Consider the following 21,376-nt stretch of genomic DNA (forward strand, 5'->3'; position numbering starts at 1 on the left):
TACAAACTTCAGGCCCCAATGGTGTCTCAGAGCCTCCAGGCGGTCTGAGGAACAGTATAAAACCTCTCATGAGTCAAATCTCTTCTAACCACTTCTTCTGACTTACTCTCCTTGGTGAACGGGGTAAGTTTGATTTGAATCTCTCTCTCTATGACTGTGGAGGTGTCATGTTAGTGATTTAGGACTCAATGTTGCACATAGACTCTGATTCTTAGCATTGCTAAAGAGTTTTTCCATATTTTTGAAGTTCTTAAGTTGCAGGCGTTGGTGGATTCATAGTTTGAAAGTTAAGGGTGAGATTTGCAGAGCAACATGTGTGTCTCTGACACCCAGTTTCTATTACTCTTAATTAGAAATAGGGAATTGGAATCCCTTTGGTAGTTTTGAAAAATCTCACACCCCAGCTTTAACTAAGGTGTTTTAGGAAGAAACTCCCATAGTTATTCTAGAAAGGACCAATTCTAGGTTCTTGTAGTTTATTTGGAAGCAGTTGGTACTCAACACTCTTTGAGATAGGATAATAGACTATGAGGACCAGTGGTCTGATCTAGTATGAGAACTCCTATGTTCTAAAGTGTGTGCAACTAAGAATTTTAGGCTGAGGTAAGTTAGAGTAACTCCTTTGAAGTCAGAGTAACTGAGCCAATTTAACCCAGCTCAGGCTCGGCTCGTTAGTGTTTTGTATTGAGAAAATCATATTTTCCATTCATTCATTAGGAAATATTGCTGACTCATAAACCAAAGCGCCACACTTTAACTGGGAAGAGAAGTGGTTTGCATGTGGAAGTTAAATCCTCACAAGGAAACGATCATTAACACATTTCATCTGCAATACTTCGTGTGAACATTTTGTAGAAGGGAATAAAAATCCCAATCACTCATGACAGAAATATTCTATATTGTATGTTTACTTACTCCAGTCAGTGTTTTTTGGGCACGAGGACTGACACAGATTCAAGAAGTTGGTTAGGAAGGAGACAGAGTAAGTGGAGCAAGCGGAGGAAATGGGATGCAAAATGTAGCCAGGAACTGAAGGTCTAGTTCATCGTTTTCCTAGTCTGTCTGTCTTTTGCTGACTCCCATTACAATTGTAACTGAGCGTTGTCCTTTTCATTCTGTTGGCTCCAATGCATGATGTTGACTCTTTTCCCTGCTGTGTGTTTCAGGTTTACCTCCAAGGCAGAAAGATGACTTTCCACCACCAAAAGCTTTCTCACCATTGGGGCTGTGACCCCTGTTGGAAAGGGGGCTGGGGCGGTTATGGGGGCCATTACGGCTGCTATCAGCCATGGGGTTATTCTAGACCATACGGATGGGGGTGGGGCCACAATTCCGGTTCCTGCTACTCTTACCCTTACCGATGGGGGGGTGGTTACGGCTATGGAAAATGCTGGCCATGTTTTGCCGAGGAGCAATAGACCCAGAAATGAAAAGCAGGATACGATTCACCGACAAGCTTATAGGCAACGGCTTTCAGAAATGCGGATTCCCCACAATTCCCAGAGGAGCTGTAATTGCTCAGCAGTTCTGTAAATTTTCCCCATATCTGTATTTTCCAAGTTACACGTTATGTCTGTTACTTCTCATATTCTCTGCTTCTTCTATAATTATCTGAAGGCCTGAATCTCAGTTCCATGAAGGCTCTTTTAGGCCACTCTGACAGTGTATATGAAGCAGGGTCCGTTAGGCTGGGACAAATAACATTTACATTCACTTGAAGGCTCCTTTGAGAGTCATGCAAAGGGGTATTAGTGTCAATCAAAATAAGTCCCTGTGTGTCCTAGCCTTTTCATGAATATGTACCATTTGCTTCTTGCTTCCACGTTGCTACAGATTATGTATAATGGAAAAGTAGCTTAGTCCTCTCCTCATATTGTGCTTTGTCTCATTTGCCCCTGACTGGGATGAAACAAATACATTAAAATGGTTGCAAACAAGATGTGATTGTCAAACTCTACAGCTGCACTGAAAAAAGAAGAACACCTGGTGTGAAATGCATCACCTTGGAGCAGGTGATTTGTCGTAGACCTTCTTGAAACCCTGGAAATAGATTCTTTCTTGTCAGCATTCTTTCTGTCTGTTCCTCTCTACTCCCCTTCTTTGTTCACATTAAAGTGATTCTGCATCATAATATCAGCCTTCTGGTTTTCCTTTCGGCTCCATTCCTTATTTACCAGTCACTGCGGCCCAGATTCCCAGAAATACATAGGTGCCTAACACCTATTGAAATCAGTGGGAGTGCTACACCTTTGTGAATCTGGTCCTGTGGATAAAAATTTACTCTTTTGCAGGGAGACAGGGCATGTGCATTACTTAAGTCCCATGTCTAATGGGCAGAACAGGCGTACAGGTTGGGGAATGAAGCCAATGGTCAGCACCAGAGTCAGTGGCTAGTTACCAGAGCCCGGTTCAAGCCAGATTCAGAGCCAGGAATTGAAGCTGAGGGTCAGAGCCAAGGTCAGATGCCAAATGCCAGAGCCAAGGGTCAAGCCAGAGTCAGGGGCTGGAGTCACAGCCAGGACTGGTCACTGAGGATTGGCGCTGAGGCATAAGGGCAGGAGGAGAGACAAGGGTCAAGCACAGTGGGAACAGGAGTGAAGGTGGGGGTAGGATAGGAGCCAGGAGCAGAGCTGGAACCAGGTTGGGTGCAGGAGGCAGGCACAAGCAGGGTCTGATGCAGCCACAATAGGAAACCAATTTGTTACTTGGACAAACTTCTTGTTTCTCCTCCTGGCTTAAACAGTGTAGTTGGACCAATCGGTGGAGCCAGTCAATCCTCCAATCCGAGCTCCTATGCATGGTGCCTTAGCTGGGGCTATAGCCCAAGCAGCTTCTCTCCCCACCCACATTCAGGCCAGGATATAGACTCATAGACTCATAGACTTTAAGGTCAGAAGGGACCATTATGATCATCTAGTCTGACCTCCTGCACAACGCAGGCCACAGAATCTCACCCACCCACTCCTGTAACAAACCCCTAACCTATGTCTGAGCTATTGAAGTCCTCAAATCGTGGTTTAAAGACCTCAAGGTGCAGAGAATCCTCCAGCAAGTGACCCGTGCCCCACGCTGCAGAGGAAGGCGAAAAACCTCCAGGGCCTCTGCCAATCTGCCCTGGAGGAAAATTCCTTCCCGACCCCAAATATGGCGATCAGCTAAACCCTGAGCATGTGGGCAAGACTCACCAGCCAGCACCCAGGAAAGAATTCTCTGTAGTAACTCAGATCCCACCCCATCTAACATCCCATCACAGACCATTGGGCATAATTACCTGCTAATAATCAAGGATCAATTAATTGCCAAAATTAGGCTATCCCATCATACCATCCCCTCCATAAATTTATCAAGCTTAGTCTTGAAGCCAGATATGTATTTTGCCCCCACTGCTCCCCTTGGAAGGCTGTTCCAGATATGGCAGCTGTTGGTCTAGTGGATAGGGGAGAAGCAATACACATAATACATCTTGATTTTGGTAAGGCTTTCAACACAGTCCCACATGACAGTCTCATAAGCAAACTAGGGAGATGTCATCTAGATGACTTTACTATAAGATATACAACTGGTTGAAAGACAAGGAGAATGGATTAAGCTGACAACTGGTGTGATCCAGTCTAGCAATTCCTACATTCTTATGAGCAGAAATACCCACTGAAGATGCTTCTCCTCAGATAGTGTAATTTAGTGTCGCTCCATGGAAGGCAGTGGACCGGAACCAATTAACCCCAGATGAGGATAGTCCTTATTGATTTATTTGGAGAAAACAAAAGTTTCTGTTCATTCATCAGCAAGTATTGGTGACTCACAAGGTTTGGAAAACCAAAGAGCCACACTCTGATACCGGACAGAACTGGTTTGCCATGCAGAGGTTAAATCCTCAAAGGAAAGGAAATGATCAGCATTATCCCAGCCATGTTCACTTTGAGAAATGTCTTAAATGGACACAGAATCCCAGCTGTCCATCATGGAAATAGTTACACTTATTCCAGTTGGTGTTTTTCAAATAAAGTAATAGACAAAGATTCAAAGGGGCCGATTGGAAGAGAAGTTCAGTGCAAATGGGTAAGAGGCATAGAAAGAGGAAATAGGAACATATACATAGCAATGAACGTAGGGACTAAATCCACTCCTCTTCTCTCTCTTGGACCCCATGTAGACCTCATTGCAATAGTAACCGAGCTTTGAAGCCTTTCTTCCACTGACACTCGTACCTTCTCTTTATTCCCTGTTGTGTGTTTCAGGTTTACTTCCATCACAGAAAGATGTCTTCCTCCAGCCTGTGCCACCCATAATGAGGCGTGGCCCGGCCCAGTCCAGTTACTAGTAGCTGCAACGAGCTGTGTTACTGTGACCCTCCCAGAACCAATTCTCAGCACTTTCCCTCAGCAGAGTGAAGTGGGAGCCGTAGAAGCACCTGTGGACGGAGCCGGCTACGGGGGCTCATTTGGTTTGGGGGGATTGTACGGCTATGGAGGCTGTTACAGAGGATTGTATGGTTACGGGGGATTAGGTGGTTATGGGGGCCATTACTGTTATGGAGGATTGTGTGGTTACGGGGGAGGTTACAGTTATGGGGGATTATGCAATTTCCCGGGGCGTTATGATTACGGGGAAATATGCAGTTCCAGGGCATCTTGCCATAGGTACCTCAGTGGAAGCTGGGCACCATATAAAACCCAGCAGGAATATCAGTTGGAAAAGAAAAGACAAGGAAATGAACAGCAAGCTACAGACTCACAGATGACCTTTTGAGCATGGATTTCAGAAGTGCTGTGCCAGCATGGCTCCAGTTGAACTCAATTCGAGCTGTGTCTGCTCAGGACCTTTGTCTCATAGACATATTTCTAATGTTATGCTTTATGACTCTTTCTGCCAATGCTTTCCCAACCACGTGCTTATTCTCTTAGTCACATGTGGACTCATTCTGAATTACACTCAGGCTGTTTGCACTTACCCCGCAGTGTGAAGGAAACAGGGCCTTAACAGAGGCATCAGTTACATTTATTATCATTTTAAATCCCTTTGCATGGGAGAAAGTGTACTTGCTGTCAAGGAGAATTAGGCCCTGTATGTCTATCCTTTCGATCAATACGTACCTTTAGCATCTCACTTTGAACTTTGCCGTGGCAGATGTATGACAGAGAAGCAGCGTAGTCCTCCACTTCTACTTTGCTTTGTCTCATTTCCCATTAACTGGGGTTAAACAAGTCACCTGAAATGGTTGAAAAGGGGATTTGTTTGGCCAACTCTGCAGTTGCAAGAAAGGAAAAAGAACTTCTTGTCTGAAATGCATCCCAACGAAGCAGGAGATCATTTGCAGACCTTTTGGAAACACTGGAAATACATTCTTTCTGCTCCATATTATTTCTTTTGGTAACTATGTACTTCAAATTTCATTTGCATTATAAACTATGATGCATGATAATATCCGTCTTCTGGCTCTCCTTGTTCCTCCCTCCTTGTTTAAAAATCACTCTGGATAATATTCATCCCTGTAGAGCCGGCAGCACCGGGCACTTTTCAAATTGCAAATTTCGAAGCCATGGAGTGATGGGAGAACAAAGCCCTTTAAGAGGTTTCATAGTATTATGCAGGCCCTCTGCACAGGGGCGGAGTTCCTCCGTCCATTACCTGTTTAGCAAAGAGCCTTTTCCTGCAAAGACTTGCACAGATTTTTACATTAAGAATGTCAATATTTCTTTGGTTTCAGAAGACCAATCACATGGTTCGTGGTAAGGGTCTGTGAGTGTTTGCAGGATAGAGACCCAGGTTATCAGAAGGAAAAGAAAAGTGGCCAGCAAATCGTTTGGACAATGGAGGGTTAATTCTCACCCTTGAATGGCAGAGTAACTTACAAGACAGGATGCCTTTGCTTCTAGAGCACTTTGAAAGTTTGGTGCTTCATTAGAAAGCTCTTCTCAACCTTAACTGTACAAGTCACCCTCACTGATTTTTGGAGCTTGCCTTCCCCAGGCTTTGGGTGTTTCAGCAGAGATTATTCATACAGATGAATGCTGAAAACTTTACTGACCTGTCCATTCATTATGGGTGCTTTATCTGGAGCCCTTTGACCAAACCAATCCCCGTTTCCATTGCGATCGCTGCTCTATGTGCCAAGGATGAATGTTCAAATCAATGGATCCCTGGCATGTCATTTTGAGAGCATTTTGAAATATAAATTCTCAAACAGAAAGTCTGCTGAAATATAATTATGGAGACAGCAGCCCTCTTTCAGAAGAATTCTCCTTTTTCTGGAACATCCTTCTCTTCTCCTCTGCTGGGACCTCCAGTGACATGTAGCACTTAGCATTCATCTAGAAAGCAGTCTTTTATGACAACCTAATGGGGGTATAAATTCAACCAGTCTCCCCTTGACACCAACTTTGCAGCCCTCACTATGCAATGCTGAAAAGATCTAGGGCAACGGGGCAGAAATACTTCAGCTTCATACTGAGATATTGGATTTCATTGCACCAGTAACACTCAGTTCAATTAATATTCTTCTCATTCTTTGCCTTGATGTGTTCATCTACTGGTTGTCAGGAATCTCCAATTCTTGGTCAAATGACATGACCAAAAATTAATTTCAGAAGGATGTTGTAAACCCACCTGACAGAGTTCATTCTGCCTGTGTAGACAAATTACACTATACCAAAGTCACCTCCAGGAGTAAGGAATCTTATGTGTGATATGAAGAGATTAATGTACAGACCATTAATTCAGTACAAGAATCTAATGGCTTTTTGAGGTAACTATGACTCACTGCACTCCATATTAATATTCTTATGTAATATACCCTGGATGTACCATGGCTTGATATTGCAGATAGAAGAATTACATTTTCCACTACATTTTTCTTCAACATTTTTGTGGGTCTCACTAGGATACGTCATCAGAATGGTTACAGAGAGAGCGAGTCAAATAGGACTTGTCTAATTCACCTAGGAGAATAAGTTCAAGTGATTAGAAGATCGCTGAACCCTGAGTGTTTTTATACAGTTTTCTAGACTCACTGGAGGACTTGAGAGGCCCTGTGTTCCTGAAGGTCTAATTAGTTACAAACCAACCTTTGCGTAACTCCTTCAATTTATGTAGTTTTTAATCCTCCGTGTTTTTGATGATTAGTTTGTTCCTAACTCCACATGGTGTGACATGCACATTACACCCTGCAACTCTCTTTCATCTTACAACTTTATGGGCCAGCTACATTCCTGCTTTCATTCTACTGACTTCATTGATGCTGCAATGGGATATTTGGAAGCCTAGAATAGTAAAGTGTCCAATGTAGCTGATGAGCCACGGTGAGCATGTGGCATTACTAATCACTGTTACTGGATTTTACTTCAGACTCTGCCACCGGCTCCCTGTGTATCCTACACCTCAATTGCTTGTTGACCTCCACATAAATCTGATCTAATATTGATATTATGCTCAATGATCATAGCTTCCACAAATCAAAAAACTTCAAAGCACTTCAGGCTCATTAATGTTGTATGTATCCACAGTGTTGTATTATTTTAATAGGAGAATATTTGTACTGGGATTAGACATCTCCAAATTGTGGATTAGATTAATTTTACAAATGCATGTTAAGGTTTCTGATGTCATTCCAATAGTCAGCTCATGACTCCTAGCTTCCGAATTTGGGGCCCTTTGATTTTCATTCAAAAAAGTTTTTCATTTCCCTTTCCTTAAGAAACATTCCTTTGTAAAGCTCAAGGGGCAGATGCTGAGCCAGGGTACATCAGTGCAATTCCATACACATCTATGACATTCAGTGCCTTCAAATTGAGGGGAGGCATTGGCACTGCTTAGGTTAGAAGAAATTGTGTTGGGGGTGTATTTTCCATTTTCAAAGTCATTCTAAATATAGCTGAAAAGCTTTCTGTGAAGAAGGGTTTGGCAGAATTCCCTGGGTTAGTCAGACTTGGAATGAATCCAATCTCCTCTCACAGAAAGTTGACCACTGAAGAAGTACTCCTTAACTCCATCTGTTTTGTGCTTCTTCCTTTTCTTTACAAGCTGAATTCTCTTACAGGACCCAGTTCCCTTGGCTGCTCATGAACGGAGATGCAGTAGCTGATGTTTCTCATTGACTTCACTGTACATTGCATCTGAGCAGTTGCGGTTCAAAGTGCCGAGTATGCTCAGACAGATGCACTCCACACAAGAGTCTCTCTAAGCGAGCCTGGATAAAGTGCCTTTCTTCAGTTTGAAGCTGTGCTGGTACACACTGGCTCAATATCCACCCTTAAACTGTAAAGTAGATATAAAAGGGAATTGCAAAGGTACCTTGAATGAAAATCAAAGAGCCCCAATTTCAGAGGCTGTGAATTACAAACTGAATACTGGAAGTAAATATTATTACTACTATAATAATACATCTCTTTGGCAGTATAAAACTGGATGAGTGGTTATGAAGTGCTTTGAAATGCTTAGATCAAAGAAAGCCTGTTGTTTTCTCAACTTGTAAATGTACCTTTTGCTAGGGTGTTTACCTCTGTTTGCTGTAACTTTGAACCTAAGGCTAGAGGGGGTTCCTCTGGGCTCTTTAAGTTTGATTACCCTGTAAAGTTATTTTCCATCCTGATTTTACATAGATGATTTTTACCTTTTTCTTTAATTAAAAGCCTTTTTTAATAACCTGATTGATTTTTCCTTGTTTTTAGATCCAAGGGGGTTGGATCTGGATCCACCAGGAGTTGGTGGGAGAAAGGAGGGGGGATGGTTAATTTCTCCTTGTTTTAAGATCCAAGGGGTTTGGATCTGTATTCACCAGGGAGTTGGTGGAAGAGTCTCTCAAGGCTACCCAGGGAAGGGAGTTAGCCCATTGGGAGTGGTGGCAGCGGACCAGATCTAAGCTGGTAGTTAAGCTTAGAAGTTTTCATGCAGGCCCCCACATCTGTACCCTAAAGTTCAGAGTGGGGAAGGAGCCTTGACAAAGATATAAAAGGGAAATGCAAAGATACCTTGAATGAAAATCAAAGAGCCCCAATTTCAGAGGCTGCGAATTACAAACTGAATACTGGAATGATATTGGACACCTTGACATACATTTTTAAAGTGAATCTAATCTTTAATATTGGAAATCTAATCCAAGTAAATATTATTACTACTATAATAATACAATTCTTTGGCAATATAAAACTTTATGAGTGGTTATGAAGTGCTTTGAAATGCTTAGATCAAAGAAAGCCTCAGACAATCCATTTTGAAAGTTATTATTATACCTGTTTGCCATAGAGGTGAACGAAGGTCAGACAGGGAGTGATTGGCAGAGTCGGAAAAAACACACCATAGTTGGAAGTATTCATGCCAAAAATTAGCTCCATCTCTTGAACCCCACTGGACACTTACTGTTCAGTGCTTCCAACTATGTAACTCACCTGAGAGGAACTCTTAGAGAGGCTCATTCTGGAATTTTTCTTATTTTGTTCTGATGATTTTTTGGGGAATTTTTTGGTGAAACATCTTCTGATCTAAGTGTGAACCATAATCAACAATCGAGGGTTTTGCACTCCACTATAACTCCCTTTATTTGAAGTGCTGGCCCAGTGGTGGGTATTTACATTTGAGCAGATTTAAATTATCTGGCACCAAACTGAATTGAATTGAATTATCTGGTACCACATTTGAATTCAATATGGAGAGTTTTATTCCTGTACAACACATGAACAAGCTTGAAATGTACACACTTGTAATTTCTTTGGACAATTATTATCCTCATGTATAAAGAAGGCTATGTTTTAAGAGACGACTTACCCTGTACCTCATTTCACAAATCTGAAAGAATTCATTACCATTGGGTCACTTTGACCCATGAGAGAGATGTGTTTCCAAGGACAGAAAAAGTAGCACACACGGTGCAGCTGGCGACTTCGTCCCAATGGGTGACATGCCTTAAAGCAAGTTTTTGAAGCTTGAATTATACACTGGGATTTACAATGTTATCATACGCATGGAAAAGAAATTAACCGACTTGTAATTCCTTTGGAGAAGTATTGTAATAATGTATAAAGGAGATACAGGTAAAGTGGACCAAAATTAGCCAGGTTTTTTATCGTTGATGCTTAGATCCAAGGATGCACACATTTTTTAACAAGACATATTACTAACCTTATCTTCTAAAAGAGTGTAGCAGGGATGAAGCACGTGCTTAGCCTGTGGTGGGAGGAGTCAGAAATACTGACTTGTGGTTAATTCCAAGTCTGACCAACTGGGGCATTCTGCAGAAAAGCTTTCCAGCCGTCATTGGAATGTTCTGTAAAGCAGAAAATACCGCCCCCCCCCCAATGCCATTTCTTCTAACCTCAGCTGTCAATGCCTTCCCTCAATTGAAGTGTATGGAATTGTGCTGATGTACCCTGGCTCAGCATCTGCTCCTTGAGTTTTACAAAGGAATGTTTCATAAAGAAAGGGAAATGAAAAGCTTTTTTGAATGAAAATCAAAGAGCCCCAAATTCAGAGGCTAGGAGTCATGAACTCTCTATTGGAATGACATCAGAAACCTAAACATGCATTTGTAAAATTAGGCTAATCCACACCTTGGGGGCATCTACTCCCAGGAAAAATATTCTCCCATTAAAATAATGCAACACAGTGGACACAGACAACTTTAATGAGCGTGATATACTTTGAAGTCCTTTGATTTGAGGAAGCTATGATCATTGCGCACAATGTCAATATTAGATCAGATTTATGTGGAGGTCAACAAGCACATAGAGGTGAAGGATACATCGGGAGCATGTGGCAGAGTCAGAAATAAATCCCAATAATAGGCCACATACTCACCATGGCTTCTCTATTACATTGGACAGTTACCATTTTAGGCTTCCATATATCCCATTGCAGCATCAGTGAAGTCAGTTGAATAAAAGCAGGAATGTAGCTGGCCCATAAAATTTTAAGATGAAAGACAGTTTCAGGGTGTAAGGTGCATGTCACACCATGTGGAGTTAGGAACAAACTAATCATCAGAACCACAGAGGGGAAAAAAAAGTACATCAATTGAAGGAGTTACGCAAAGTATGTTTTGTAACTAAATAGGCGTTCAGGCGCACAGTGCCTCTGAAGTCCCCCAGGCAGTCTACAAAACTATATAAAAACACTCAAGATTCCAAAGTCTTCTAACCACTTCTCTAACTTATTCTCCTCTGTGAAATGAATAAGTCGTATTCGTCTCGCTATCTGTGGAATCATTCAGATGATGCGTTCGTGATCCTTTTAATTTAGCAGTGAATCTTAGACATACACACTTGTGATTCTTAACAATGGGAAGAGATTTGTTTTTCTCAGTAATTTTCCCATTACTGAGCTGCAGGCATTGCTTTCTTCATGGTTTAGAAGTTAAGAGTTGGATTTTAAGAGCAAGGGATGCATTTGGGAAAGTAGTTCCTATTGATTTCAGTTGGAACTTGGGCATTCAAATCCCTTTGGTAGCTCTGAAAATTATCACCCCCAATTTTTCATGTAGGGTTTTGGAAGAAACTCCCTAAATTTCCTCCATAGAGGCTTAATTTGTTCTTCTTCTGCTGTCTTCTGAAGAAGCTGGTAAGCGACACTCATTGAGACATGATACTGCATTGGATGGGCCACTTGTCCCTTGCTGCATGGCAATTGCTACCTTCTCATATGCACAAGGGATTATAGGTGCAGGTCCTCATCTGGTCTCACTTAGTGTAGCTCCAGTGAATGGATCAGTACACATTTACACCAGCTGAGGAAGTGGTGTTTAGTGTTTTGTTTTGATTTTTAAAAAAAGCCAAACACTTCCCTTCCTTGATCAGCAAGTGTTGAGGACACACTGAGGTTTATACATCAAACCAACACATTTTGATGCTGACCTCAACTCATTTCTAGTTAGAGGTTACATCCTAACAAGGAAAATGGCATTATTAATGCTATCCCAGCCAAGTTCTGTCTTATAATTTTAATGGACTGAAAATCCCAAGCATTAGTGATAGAAACTATATACTGCTTAGAGACAGGGCAAAGAAAGTAACAAGGATTCAAAATAGCTAGTTCTTTCTTTCTTTCTTTCACTCTCCTTCTGTCTCTCTCTTTAGGTGTCTATTTGACCTCAATTGAATTAGGTGCTCAATATAAAAATTTTTATTCCACTTGCCCACACACATTAAACTTACTGTCTTCCCTGCTGTGTGTCTCCGATTTATCTCCACTGCAGAAAGATGTCTTGTTTCACAAATGCATGGAGTGACACTTCACAAAGCATGTGTGGACAGCTTCAACAAGCCTTACATAAGGTAGTGCCCTGAGCCCACAGTGCTGATAAAACCACCCCTCGCTGTCATGACCTTCTGAGGACCAATTCTCAGTTCTTTCCCTCAGGAAAGCATAGTGGGATCTTCAGCAGCAGCTGACACTGGAGGTGGTGATGGGGGCGTATGTGGTGATAGAGCCTTATCACGTTATGGAGGCTTATATGGTTGGGGGGGTCCCTGTGGTTATGGGACATGACACGGTTATCGGGGTCCATATGGTTAGGAGAGATTCTATGGTTACAAGGTACCATATGGTTGTGGGAGGAATATAGGGTTGTGGGGGTGGTGATGGGGCCATAGGTAAACTCAGTAGGCATATCCAAAGAAAAAGGAAGAACCAGGAAATGAACAGCAAGATGCAGATTGAGGTTTTAGCGCATAGCCCTAGCTTTGAGAATTGCCGAATACATCGAACTCTTTGTGAAATAATAAAAGAGCGGCATTTAATCAACACCTCTGCAAACATGCCTAATGTTTCCCATATTTCACATGATGGCTCTTTCTTCTAATACCTTCCTGGCTATGTGCTTCCTCTATTATCAACACAGTGGGCCCTGGTGATGCAGAGAGAATGGTGCTTGCAGTACTCTGGAGCAAATTCCGACTGAGATGGATTTACTGCATTTCTACAAGCTTGGCAAGGATATAAACTCTTGTGCTTCAGGGTATCATCCAATTATGGAGGTAGATCGGATTGACGGGGGATAATGAAAAAGTTCCTGTATGGGTCGGTGATCCCATACCTGTGTTCTACGGGGTTTCTTGCACCTCCCTGTGAAGCCTCTGGCACTCACCACTGTGGGAGAGAGGCCTGATTTGCTGCAGCAATGCCTGTGTTCTTCCATTCCAAGGAGGGGTCATTAGGTGTATTCTGACATTGAGGAATAGAGCTGTATTGCCCTTAAATAAAACCCGGTGGCAGATGGCTAAATCTCCCCTCACTATGTGAGTATTACATCATGTCATTGATGAGCCAGGAAGGTCTGGATACATTTTTCCTTTTGTGTTGTCAAATCAAATGTTTGATCAGTGGAAAATATTCATCTTCTGGGAAATGAGAGCCCGTAAGTTCAAGACAGGAAAGACACTGAAGGCAATGGAATGATTCTGATTGTTTTCCAAGGGAATCAGATCTCACCCGTTGGGGATGGAGCTTTTGAGAATGCAGAAAAATGGCTCTTTGCTTCCTAGCAAGTTTATAATGAACTGTCCAATGCCCCTAACTATGACCCGCATGAACAGAAAGGACCAAAGTGGATTTCTGCTCATGACAGGCAGTTGTGCTCCTAATGCAATTCTGAATCACCTCGACATCCATTCTCATTGCACCACCAAGAAAGTCACTGGAATGATACTAGGAACACAGATTGCAACGTGCATGTCACTCCCTTTGAGGCTGAGAAAGCATGTAGTCTTACCACGAACCATGTGATTGGTCCTTTTGAAATCAAAGGAAATATTTACATTCCTAAGGTGAAAATCTGTGTAAGTCTTAGCAGGAAAAGACTTTTTGCTAAACAGATAATGCAAGGAAGAACTCCACCCCCGTGCAGAGGGCCTGAATAATGCTATGAACCATTTTATGGGCTTTATTCTCCTATCACTCCACGCCTTCGAAAGTTGCAGCTTGAGAGGTGTCTGGTGCTGCCGGCTCTACAGGGATGAATTTTCTCCAGCACGATTTTTAAACTAGGAGGGAGGAACAAGGAAAACCAGATGACCGATATTATGATGCAGCATAGTTTTTAATATGAATGAAATTTGCAATACACAGTTACAGAAAAAAATAATACAGAGCAGAAAGGATGCATTTCAAGTATTTCCAAAAGGGCTGGGACCGATCACCCGCTTCCTCGGGATGCATTTGAGGCAAGATGTTCTTTTTCCTTTGTTGCAGATGCAGAGTTGGACAAACAAATTAAAGTGATAATAAATACAACTGATGCCTGTGTTAAGGCCCCTGTTTCCTTCACACTGTGGGGCTAGGGCAAACAGCCTGAGTGTCATTCAGAATGAGTCCACGTGTGATTAAGAGAATAAGTGCGTGGTTGGGAAAGCATTGGCAGAAAGAGTTTATAAGCATAATATTAGCAATCGGTCTATGAGATAAAGGGGCTGAGCAGACACAGTTCGCATTGAATTCAAGTGGAGCCATGACTGCCCAGCACTTCTGAAATCTCTGTCTGAATCTCTAGCTTGTTGTTCATTTCCTGGTCTTTTCTTTTACCACTGATATTCCTGCAGTGTTTAACATGGTGTACAGCTTCCACTCAGGTACCTATGGCAAGATACCCCGGAACCGCATGCTCCCCCGTAACCGTAACCTCCCCCGTAACCTCCTCCGTAACCACACAGTCCACCATAACGGCCCCCGTAACCACTCAATCCCCCGTAACCATAACGGCCCCCGTAACCACACAATCCCCCGTAACCTCCCCCGTAACCTCCTCCGTAACCATAACGGCCCCCGTAACCACCTAATCCCCCATAACCATACAATCCTCCATAATGGCCTCCAGAGCCGTACAATCCCCCCAAACCGAATGAGCCTCCGTAGCCGGCTCCGACCACAGGTGCTCCAACGGCTCCCACTTCACTCTGCTGAGGGAAATTGCTGAGAATTGGTCCTGGGATGGTTACAACAACCGGTGATGGTGTGATGATGACTTCAGAGTCAGGACACTGCCTAACACATGGCTCGTTGCAGCTGCCAGAAACTGGACTGGGACGGGCCACCCCGCATTCTGGATAGCACAGGCTGGAGCAAGACATCTTTCTGTGATGGAGGTAAACCTGAAACACACAACAGGGACTAGAGTAAAGAAAAGGTACCAATGACAGGGGAAGAAAGGACTCAAAACTCGGTTACTATTGCAGTGAGGTCACCGTGGGGCCCGAGAGAGAGAGGAGGAGTGGACTTAGACCCTATGCTCGAGGCTATGTATTTGTTCCTATTTCCTCTTTCTATACCTCTTATCTACTCACACTAAACTTCCCTCCTCATGGGCCCCTTTGAACCCTTCTCAATGACTTTGTCTGAAAAACACCGCCTGGAATAAGTGTAACTATTTCATTGATGGACCCCTGGGATTCGCTGTCCATTATAGACATTTCTCAGAGAGAACATGACTGGGATACTTCTATCATTTCTTTTCCTTTGAGGATTCAATCTCTGCATACAAACCAGTTGAGTCCAGGGTCAGAGTGTGGCTTATTGCTTTTCTAAACCTTGGGAGTCCCCAATACTTGCTGATGAATAAACAGAAACTTTTCTTTTCTCCAAATAAATCACTAAGACAAGATCCTCAGCTCTGGTAAACTGGGTTCAGATCCACTGACTTCCATGGAGCGACCCTAAATTACACCATCTGAGGAGAAGAATCTTCAGTGGGTATTTCTGCTCATAAGAACGTTGGAATTCCTAAACTGGATCACACCATTTGTCAGTTTAATAATTCTCCTGCCACCAATACTAAGGAATAACAGCTACTTCAGAATAAAGTAGAAGACCCCTAAGTTGGCTGTGTAGGGGCTAAACTGGGATGGTTTCTTCCTAATCTAGCCAAGAGAAAAATGGCTAAGAAAGTTTCTAAAGTTAATTTAAAGATTTAAATTCCCTATTTCGATTTCCAGTTAATAGGAAATATGTTTCTCACTTGCATCTGGTGCCTCTAAAATCCCTACCTTTGGCTTCAGATCATGGATCCACAACTTGCTACTGAATATCTACACAAGATAATTATGGAACAACACTGTCATTCCTGATAAAAATCACAGAGAATACATGCAAGATTCAGTCTTAAATGGAAATGGATCCTACTGTGACATCTCTTGGGTTAGAAAGAGATTGAGTCAAATTGGACTTACCCAGTTGACCGAGGAGCTGAAGTCCGGAGAAGTGTTTAGAAGAACCCTGAGTCGTGAGTGCTTTTATACAGTTTCTAGGACTGCCTGGAGGATCTGCGTTGCATTTTATACAGGAAGTCCCAATTAGTTACAAAACAATCTTGATGGCCTTGTTAAATCCTCCTTTTGATGGAGCTGTTTTCTCAGGGTTTGGGAGCATTGGGCTAATCTCAGCTTCAAAGGGAGTGACATGCACGTTGCAATCTGCGTTCCTAGTATCATTCCAATGACTTTCTTGGTGGTGCAATGAGAATGCATGTCAAGGTCATTCAGAATTGCATCAGGAGCACAATTGGCTGTCATGAGCAGAAATCAACTTTGGTCCCTTCAGTTTATGCAGGTCATAGTTAGGGGCATTGGACAGTTCATTATAAACTTGCTAGGAAGCAAAGAGCCATTTTTCTGCATTCTCAAAAGCTCCATCCCCAACGGGTGAGATCCGATTCCCTCAGAAAACAATCACAATCATTCCATTGCCTTCAGTGTCTTTCTTGTCGTGACCTTAAGTCTCAGATTCACCTTTTGGCAGAGGGATAGTACGATGCCTATGGACAACTTTAGCCCCACTTTAAACTTTCACTATGTCTTAGCAGGGACTTCAATGGAGCATGGGCCTTTGTGATGGCCCTCTGCCCAGAGGTGAATTTCACCTTAGGGTGATTAAACCTTGATCTAACATTGGACCTCCACTTGTGTCACCAATGCTATCTCAAAGGGTTGCCTAGACCAGATTTGCTCATGGGTCAATGGAAGGGATAGTGGGGAGTTAAAGGAAGCACTGCTCTTTTCTAGAAAGCTTTTGAGTTAAATGGTTGAATTTGTACTCTGTTAGAAACCATCTCTCTATGACTGAGCTGACAAGAAACTAAGGTCTTGCAAGATAATGCAGCTGACTAAGGCCTGGAAGAAGCCCAGGAGAGATGGAAATCATGGATTATGGGTGAAGGAGAAAAGGGCTGTTGGCTGTGATTTGACATAGAGTCCGACCAGCCATAGGTTATGTTGCATAAAACATTCCTGCAAGAACCAGAATGTTGTTTTAAGTGTAAAATATATCTCTAGGAGTACATTCTATATCCAGGGAAGAAGGCAGAAATGTCTTCCTTTGACTTTAAGACCCTGAACTTCTTTCAATTTGAAGCAACTGTGCTGATTAACACCAAGAGAGCACCTTCATTTTCCTATAAATACACCAAATGTAAAATTACATTAGAATGAAAATGAAATATCCCCAAATTCTTTGGCTTTGAATCGTGACCTGATTAAAGGAATGACATGAGAGACCTTGGCCTCTATTTTCTTTTAAGTGACTCTATTACTCATTGCACAGGCGTCTAATCCCAGGAACAATTTATTAATCTTCTATGAATACAACCCTTTTTATGTGTGAAACACCAATGAATGTTTACGAGGTGCTTTGAAATCTTGAGTTCTGAGAATGCTGAAGAACTTCCAGCCTTAACATGCTTACTCTCCTTGTTTTATCAGCATAGAACAATAGGCACATGGAGGTGAAGGTCACACGGGTGTCAGGTGCAGAAACAGAAGTACAACACAATAGTTCTGATTCCCCCTACCACAGTTCTAGCTCGAGGTTCATTCCTGTTAGACTCTATTACAAGACAACATTAGTAGCATGTCTTGTTAAATAGTGTGTGCATCCTTGGATCTAAGCATCAACGATAAAAAAATGACTAACGTTTGATCCACTTTAATTGTTTCTTCTTTATACTTGAGGACAACACTCTCCAAAGGAATTACAAGTCTGTCAATTTCTCTCTTTTCCTTGCACAAGTGATTATAGGTGCAGATCCCCATCTGGTCTCACTTAGGGTAGCTCCCATGAAGTCAATGGAACAGCGCACATTTACACCAGCTGAGGAAGTGGTGACTCTGCCAATCACTCCCTGTCTGACCTTCGTTCACCTCTATGGCAAATACTAACTCAAAACCTTTCTGTAGAAGAGCACTGCTTCCTTTCACGCCCTACCGTCCCTTCCCTTGACCCTTAAGTAAATCAACTCTAGGCATCCCTCTGAGACAGCATTGGTGACACAAGTGGAGGTCCAATGCTAGGTAAAATTTGAATAACTGTAGAGTGAAATTCACTCCCAGGCAGAGGGTCATCACAAAGGCTCGTACTATACTTAAGTCCTTGCTAAGACATAGTTTGAAAGTTTAAAGTAGAAGTAAAGTTTTCCATAGGCATTGTTCTATCCCCCTGCTAAAGGGTGAATTTGAGACTGAAGGCCATGGAATATTTCTGATTGATTACAAAGGGAATTGGATCTGAGATGGGGATGGAGGTCATGAGAATGCAGAAAAATGGCTCTCTGCTTCCTAGCAAGTTTATAATGAAATGTCCAGTGCCCCTAACAATGACCTGTATGAACTGAAAGGACCAAAGGGGATATCTGCTCATGACAGCCAGTTGTGCTACTGATGCAGCTCTGAATCACCTTGACATGCATTCTCATTCCACCACCAAGAAAGTCAGTGCAATGACACAAGGAATGCAGACTGCAATGTGCATTATTAGGATTAGCCCAGTAATCCCAAACCTTGAGAAAACAGCATGTTCAAAAGGAGGATTTACCGAGGCAATCAAGTTTGTTTGGTAACTAATTGGGACCTCCTGTAAGAGACGCATCACAAATCCTCCAGGCAGTCCTAGAAACTGTATAAAAGCATTCACGGCTCAGGTCTCTTCTAAACGCTTCTTTGGACTTCATCCCCTCGGTGAACTGGGTAAGTCCGATTCAACTCACTCTCTTTCTAACCCAAGAGCTGTCACAGTAGGGTCCATTTTCATTTAAGACTCAATCTTCTCTCTGTGATTTTTAACAGGGAATAGGGTGTTCTTCCATAATTATCTTGTGTAGTTATTGGAAGCCAAAGTTGGGGATTTTAGGAGCAGCATATGCAACCAGGAAACATATTTCCTATTAACTGGATATAGAATTAGGGCATTTAAATCTTTAAAGTAACATTAGAAAGTCCCTCAGCCATTTTTAGCTTGGATAGATTAGGAAGAAACTTTGCCACCTTCATTCATAAATGGGCAATTCAGGGGTTTTCTTTATTCTGAAGTAGCTGTTACTCCTCACTATTGGAGCCAGAAGAATTATTAAGGTGACAACTGGTGTGATCCAGTCTAGCAATTCCTAAATTCTTATGAAGAGAAATACCCATTGAAGATGCTTTTCCTCAGATGGTGTAATTTATTGTCGTTCCATGGGAGCCATTTTACCAGAGTACAAGGTCTGAGGACCTTGTCCTTAGTGATTTATTTGAAGAAAGGAAAAGTTTCTGTTCCTTCATTAGCAAGTATTGGTGACTCCCAAGGTTTAGAAAACCAAAGAGCCACACTCTGACCCTGGACTCAACTGGTTTGTATGCAGAGATTGAATCCTCAAAGGAAAAGAAATGATAGCAGTATCCCAGTCATGTTCTCTCTGAGAAATGTCTATAATGGACACAGCATACCAGGTATCCTTCAAAGAAATAATGACACTTATTCCAGGTGGTGACAGGTCATTGAGAGGTTTTCAAAGGGGACAATTGGGTGGTAAGTTTAGTGTGAGTGGATAAGAGGCAAAGAAAGAGGAAATAGGAACAAAAACATAGCCACGAACATAGGGTCTAAGTCCACTCCTCCTCTCTCTCTCGGGCCCCACGGTGACCTCACTGCAATAGTAACCGAGATTTGAGTCTTCCACTGTCATTGGTACCTTTTCTTTACTCTAGTCCCTGTTGTGTGTTTCAGGTTTACCTCCATCACAGAAAGATGTCTTGCTCCAGCCTGTGCTATCCAGAATGCGGGGTGGCCCGCCCCAGTCCAGTTTCTGGCAGCTGCAACGAGCCATGTGTTAGGCAGTGTCCTGACTCTGAAGTCATCATCACACCATCACCGGTTGTTGTAACCATCCCAGGACCAATTCTCAGCAATTTCCCTCAGCAGAGTGAAGTGGGAGCCGTTGGAGCACCTCTGGTCGGAGCTGGCTATGGGGGCTCATTTGGTTTGGGGGGATTGTACGGCTATGGAGGCCATTACGGAGGATTGTATGGTTATGGGGGATTAGGTGGTTACGGGGGCCGTTATGGTTACGGGGGATTGAGTGGTTATGGGGGAGGTTACGGGGGATTGTGTGGTTACGGGGGAGGTTACGGGGGATTGTGTGGTTACGGGGGCCGTTATGGTTACGGGGGATTGAGTGGTTACGGGGGGCGTTATGGTGGACTGTGTGGTTACGGAGGAGGTTACGGGGGAGGTTACGGTTACGGGGGAGCATGCGGTTCCGGGGTATCTTGCCATAGGTACCTGAGTGGAAGCTGTACACCATGTTAAACGCTGCAGGAATATCAGTGGTAAAAGAAAAGACCAGGAAATGAACAACAAGCTAGAGATTCAGACAGAGATTTCAGAAGTGCTAGGCAGTCATGGCTCCACTTGAATTCAATGCGAACTGTGTCTGCTCAGCCCCTTTATCTCATAGACCGATTGCTAATATTATGCTTATAAACTCTTTCTGCCAATGCTTTCCCAACCACGCACTTATTCTCTTAATCACACGTGGACTCATTCTGAATGACACTCAGGCTGTTTGCACTAGCCCCGCAGTGTGAGGGAAACAGGGGCCTTAACACAGGCATCATAACCTCCCCCATCACCACAGGTATTTATTATCACTTTAATTTGTTTGTCCAACTCTGCACCTGCAGCAAAGGAAAAAGAATGTCTTGCCTCAAATGCATCCCGAGGAAGCGGGTGATCGGTCCCAGCCCTTTTGGAAATACTTGAAATGCATCCTTTCTGCTCTGTATTATTTCTTTCTGTAACTGCATTGCAAATTCATTCTCATTAAAAACTATGCTGCATCATAATATCGATCTTCTGGTTTTCCCTGTTTCTCCCTCCTTGTTTAAAAATCGTGCTGGAGAAAATTCATCCCTGTAGAGCAGGCAGCACCAGACACCTCTCAAGTTGCAACTTTTGAAGGCGTGGAGTGATAGGAGGATAAAGCACTTTAACCTAAATATTTCCTTTGATTCCAAAAAATCAATCTCATGGTCTGTGGAAAGTGTCTGTGTGAGTCTTTGCTGGATAGCAACCCAGATTTTCGGAAGGAAAAGAAAATTGGCCATCCCTAAAGACAAATTACACTACACCAAAGTCATCTGCAGCAGTCAGG

The 21,376-nt window shown here is 42.8% G+C and overlaps 2 protein-coding genes across 2 annotated transcripts; one reads left to right on the plus strand and one right to left on the minus strand.

The window, feature by feature from the left end:
• Positions 1–14,525: 14,525 nt before the first annotated feature.
• LOC135892412 (claw keratin-like) lies at positions 14,526–15,050 on the minus strand. The gene has a single exon (XM_065420190.1). The coding sequence runs from the start codon at positions 15,048–15,050 to the stop codon at positions 14,526–14,528; it is 525 nt and encodes a 174-aa protein (XP_065276262.1).
• Positions 15,051–19,971: 4,921 nt separating this feature from the next.
• LOC135892421 (claw keratin-like) lies at positions 19,972–20,532 on the plus strand. Its single transcript, XM_065420199.1, has one exon. The coding sequence runs from the start codon at positions 19,972–19,974 to the stop codon at positions 20,530–20,532; it is 561 nt and encodes a 186-aa protein (XP_065276271.1).
• Positions 20,533–21,376: the final 844 nt, after the last annotated feature.

The sequence above is a fragment of the Emys orbicularis genome, chromosome 20 (genome assembly GCF_028017835.1).
Source record: "Emys orbicularis isolate rEmyOrb1 chromosome 20, rEmyOrb1.hap1, whole genome shotgun sequence".
Lineage (NCBI taxonomy): Eukaryota > Metazoa > Chordata > Testudines > Emydidae > Emys > Emys orbicularis.

What these genes read in the sequence shown, in the direction of transcription:
- LOC135892421 (XM_065420199.1), top strand. Translation starts at nt 19,972, where the DNA reads ATGTCTTGCTCCAGCCTGTGCTATCCAGAATGCGGGGTGGCCCGCCCC.
- LOC135892412 (XM_065420190.1), bottom strand. Translation starts at nt 15,050, where the DNA reads ATGTCTTGCTCCAGCCTGTGCTATCCAGAATGCGGGGTGGCCCGTCCC.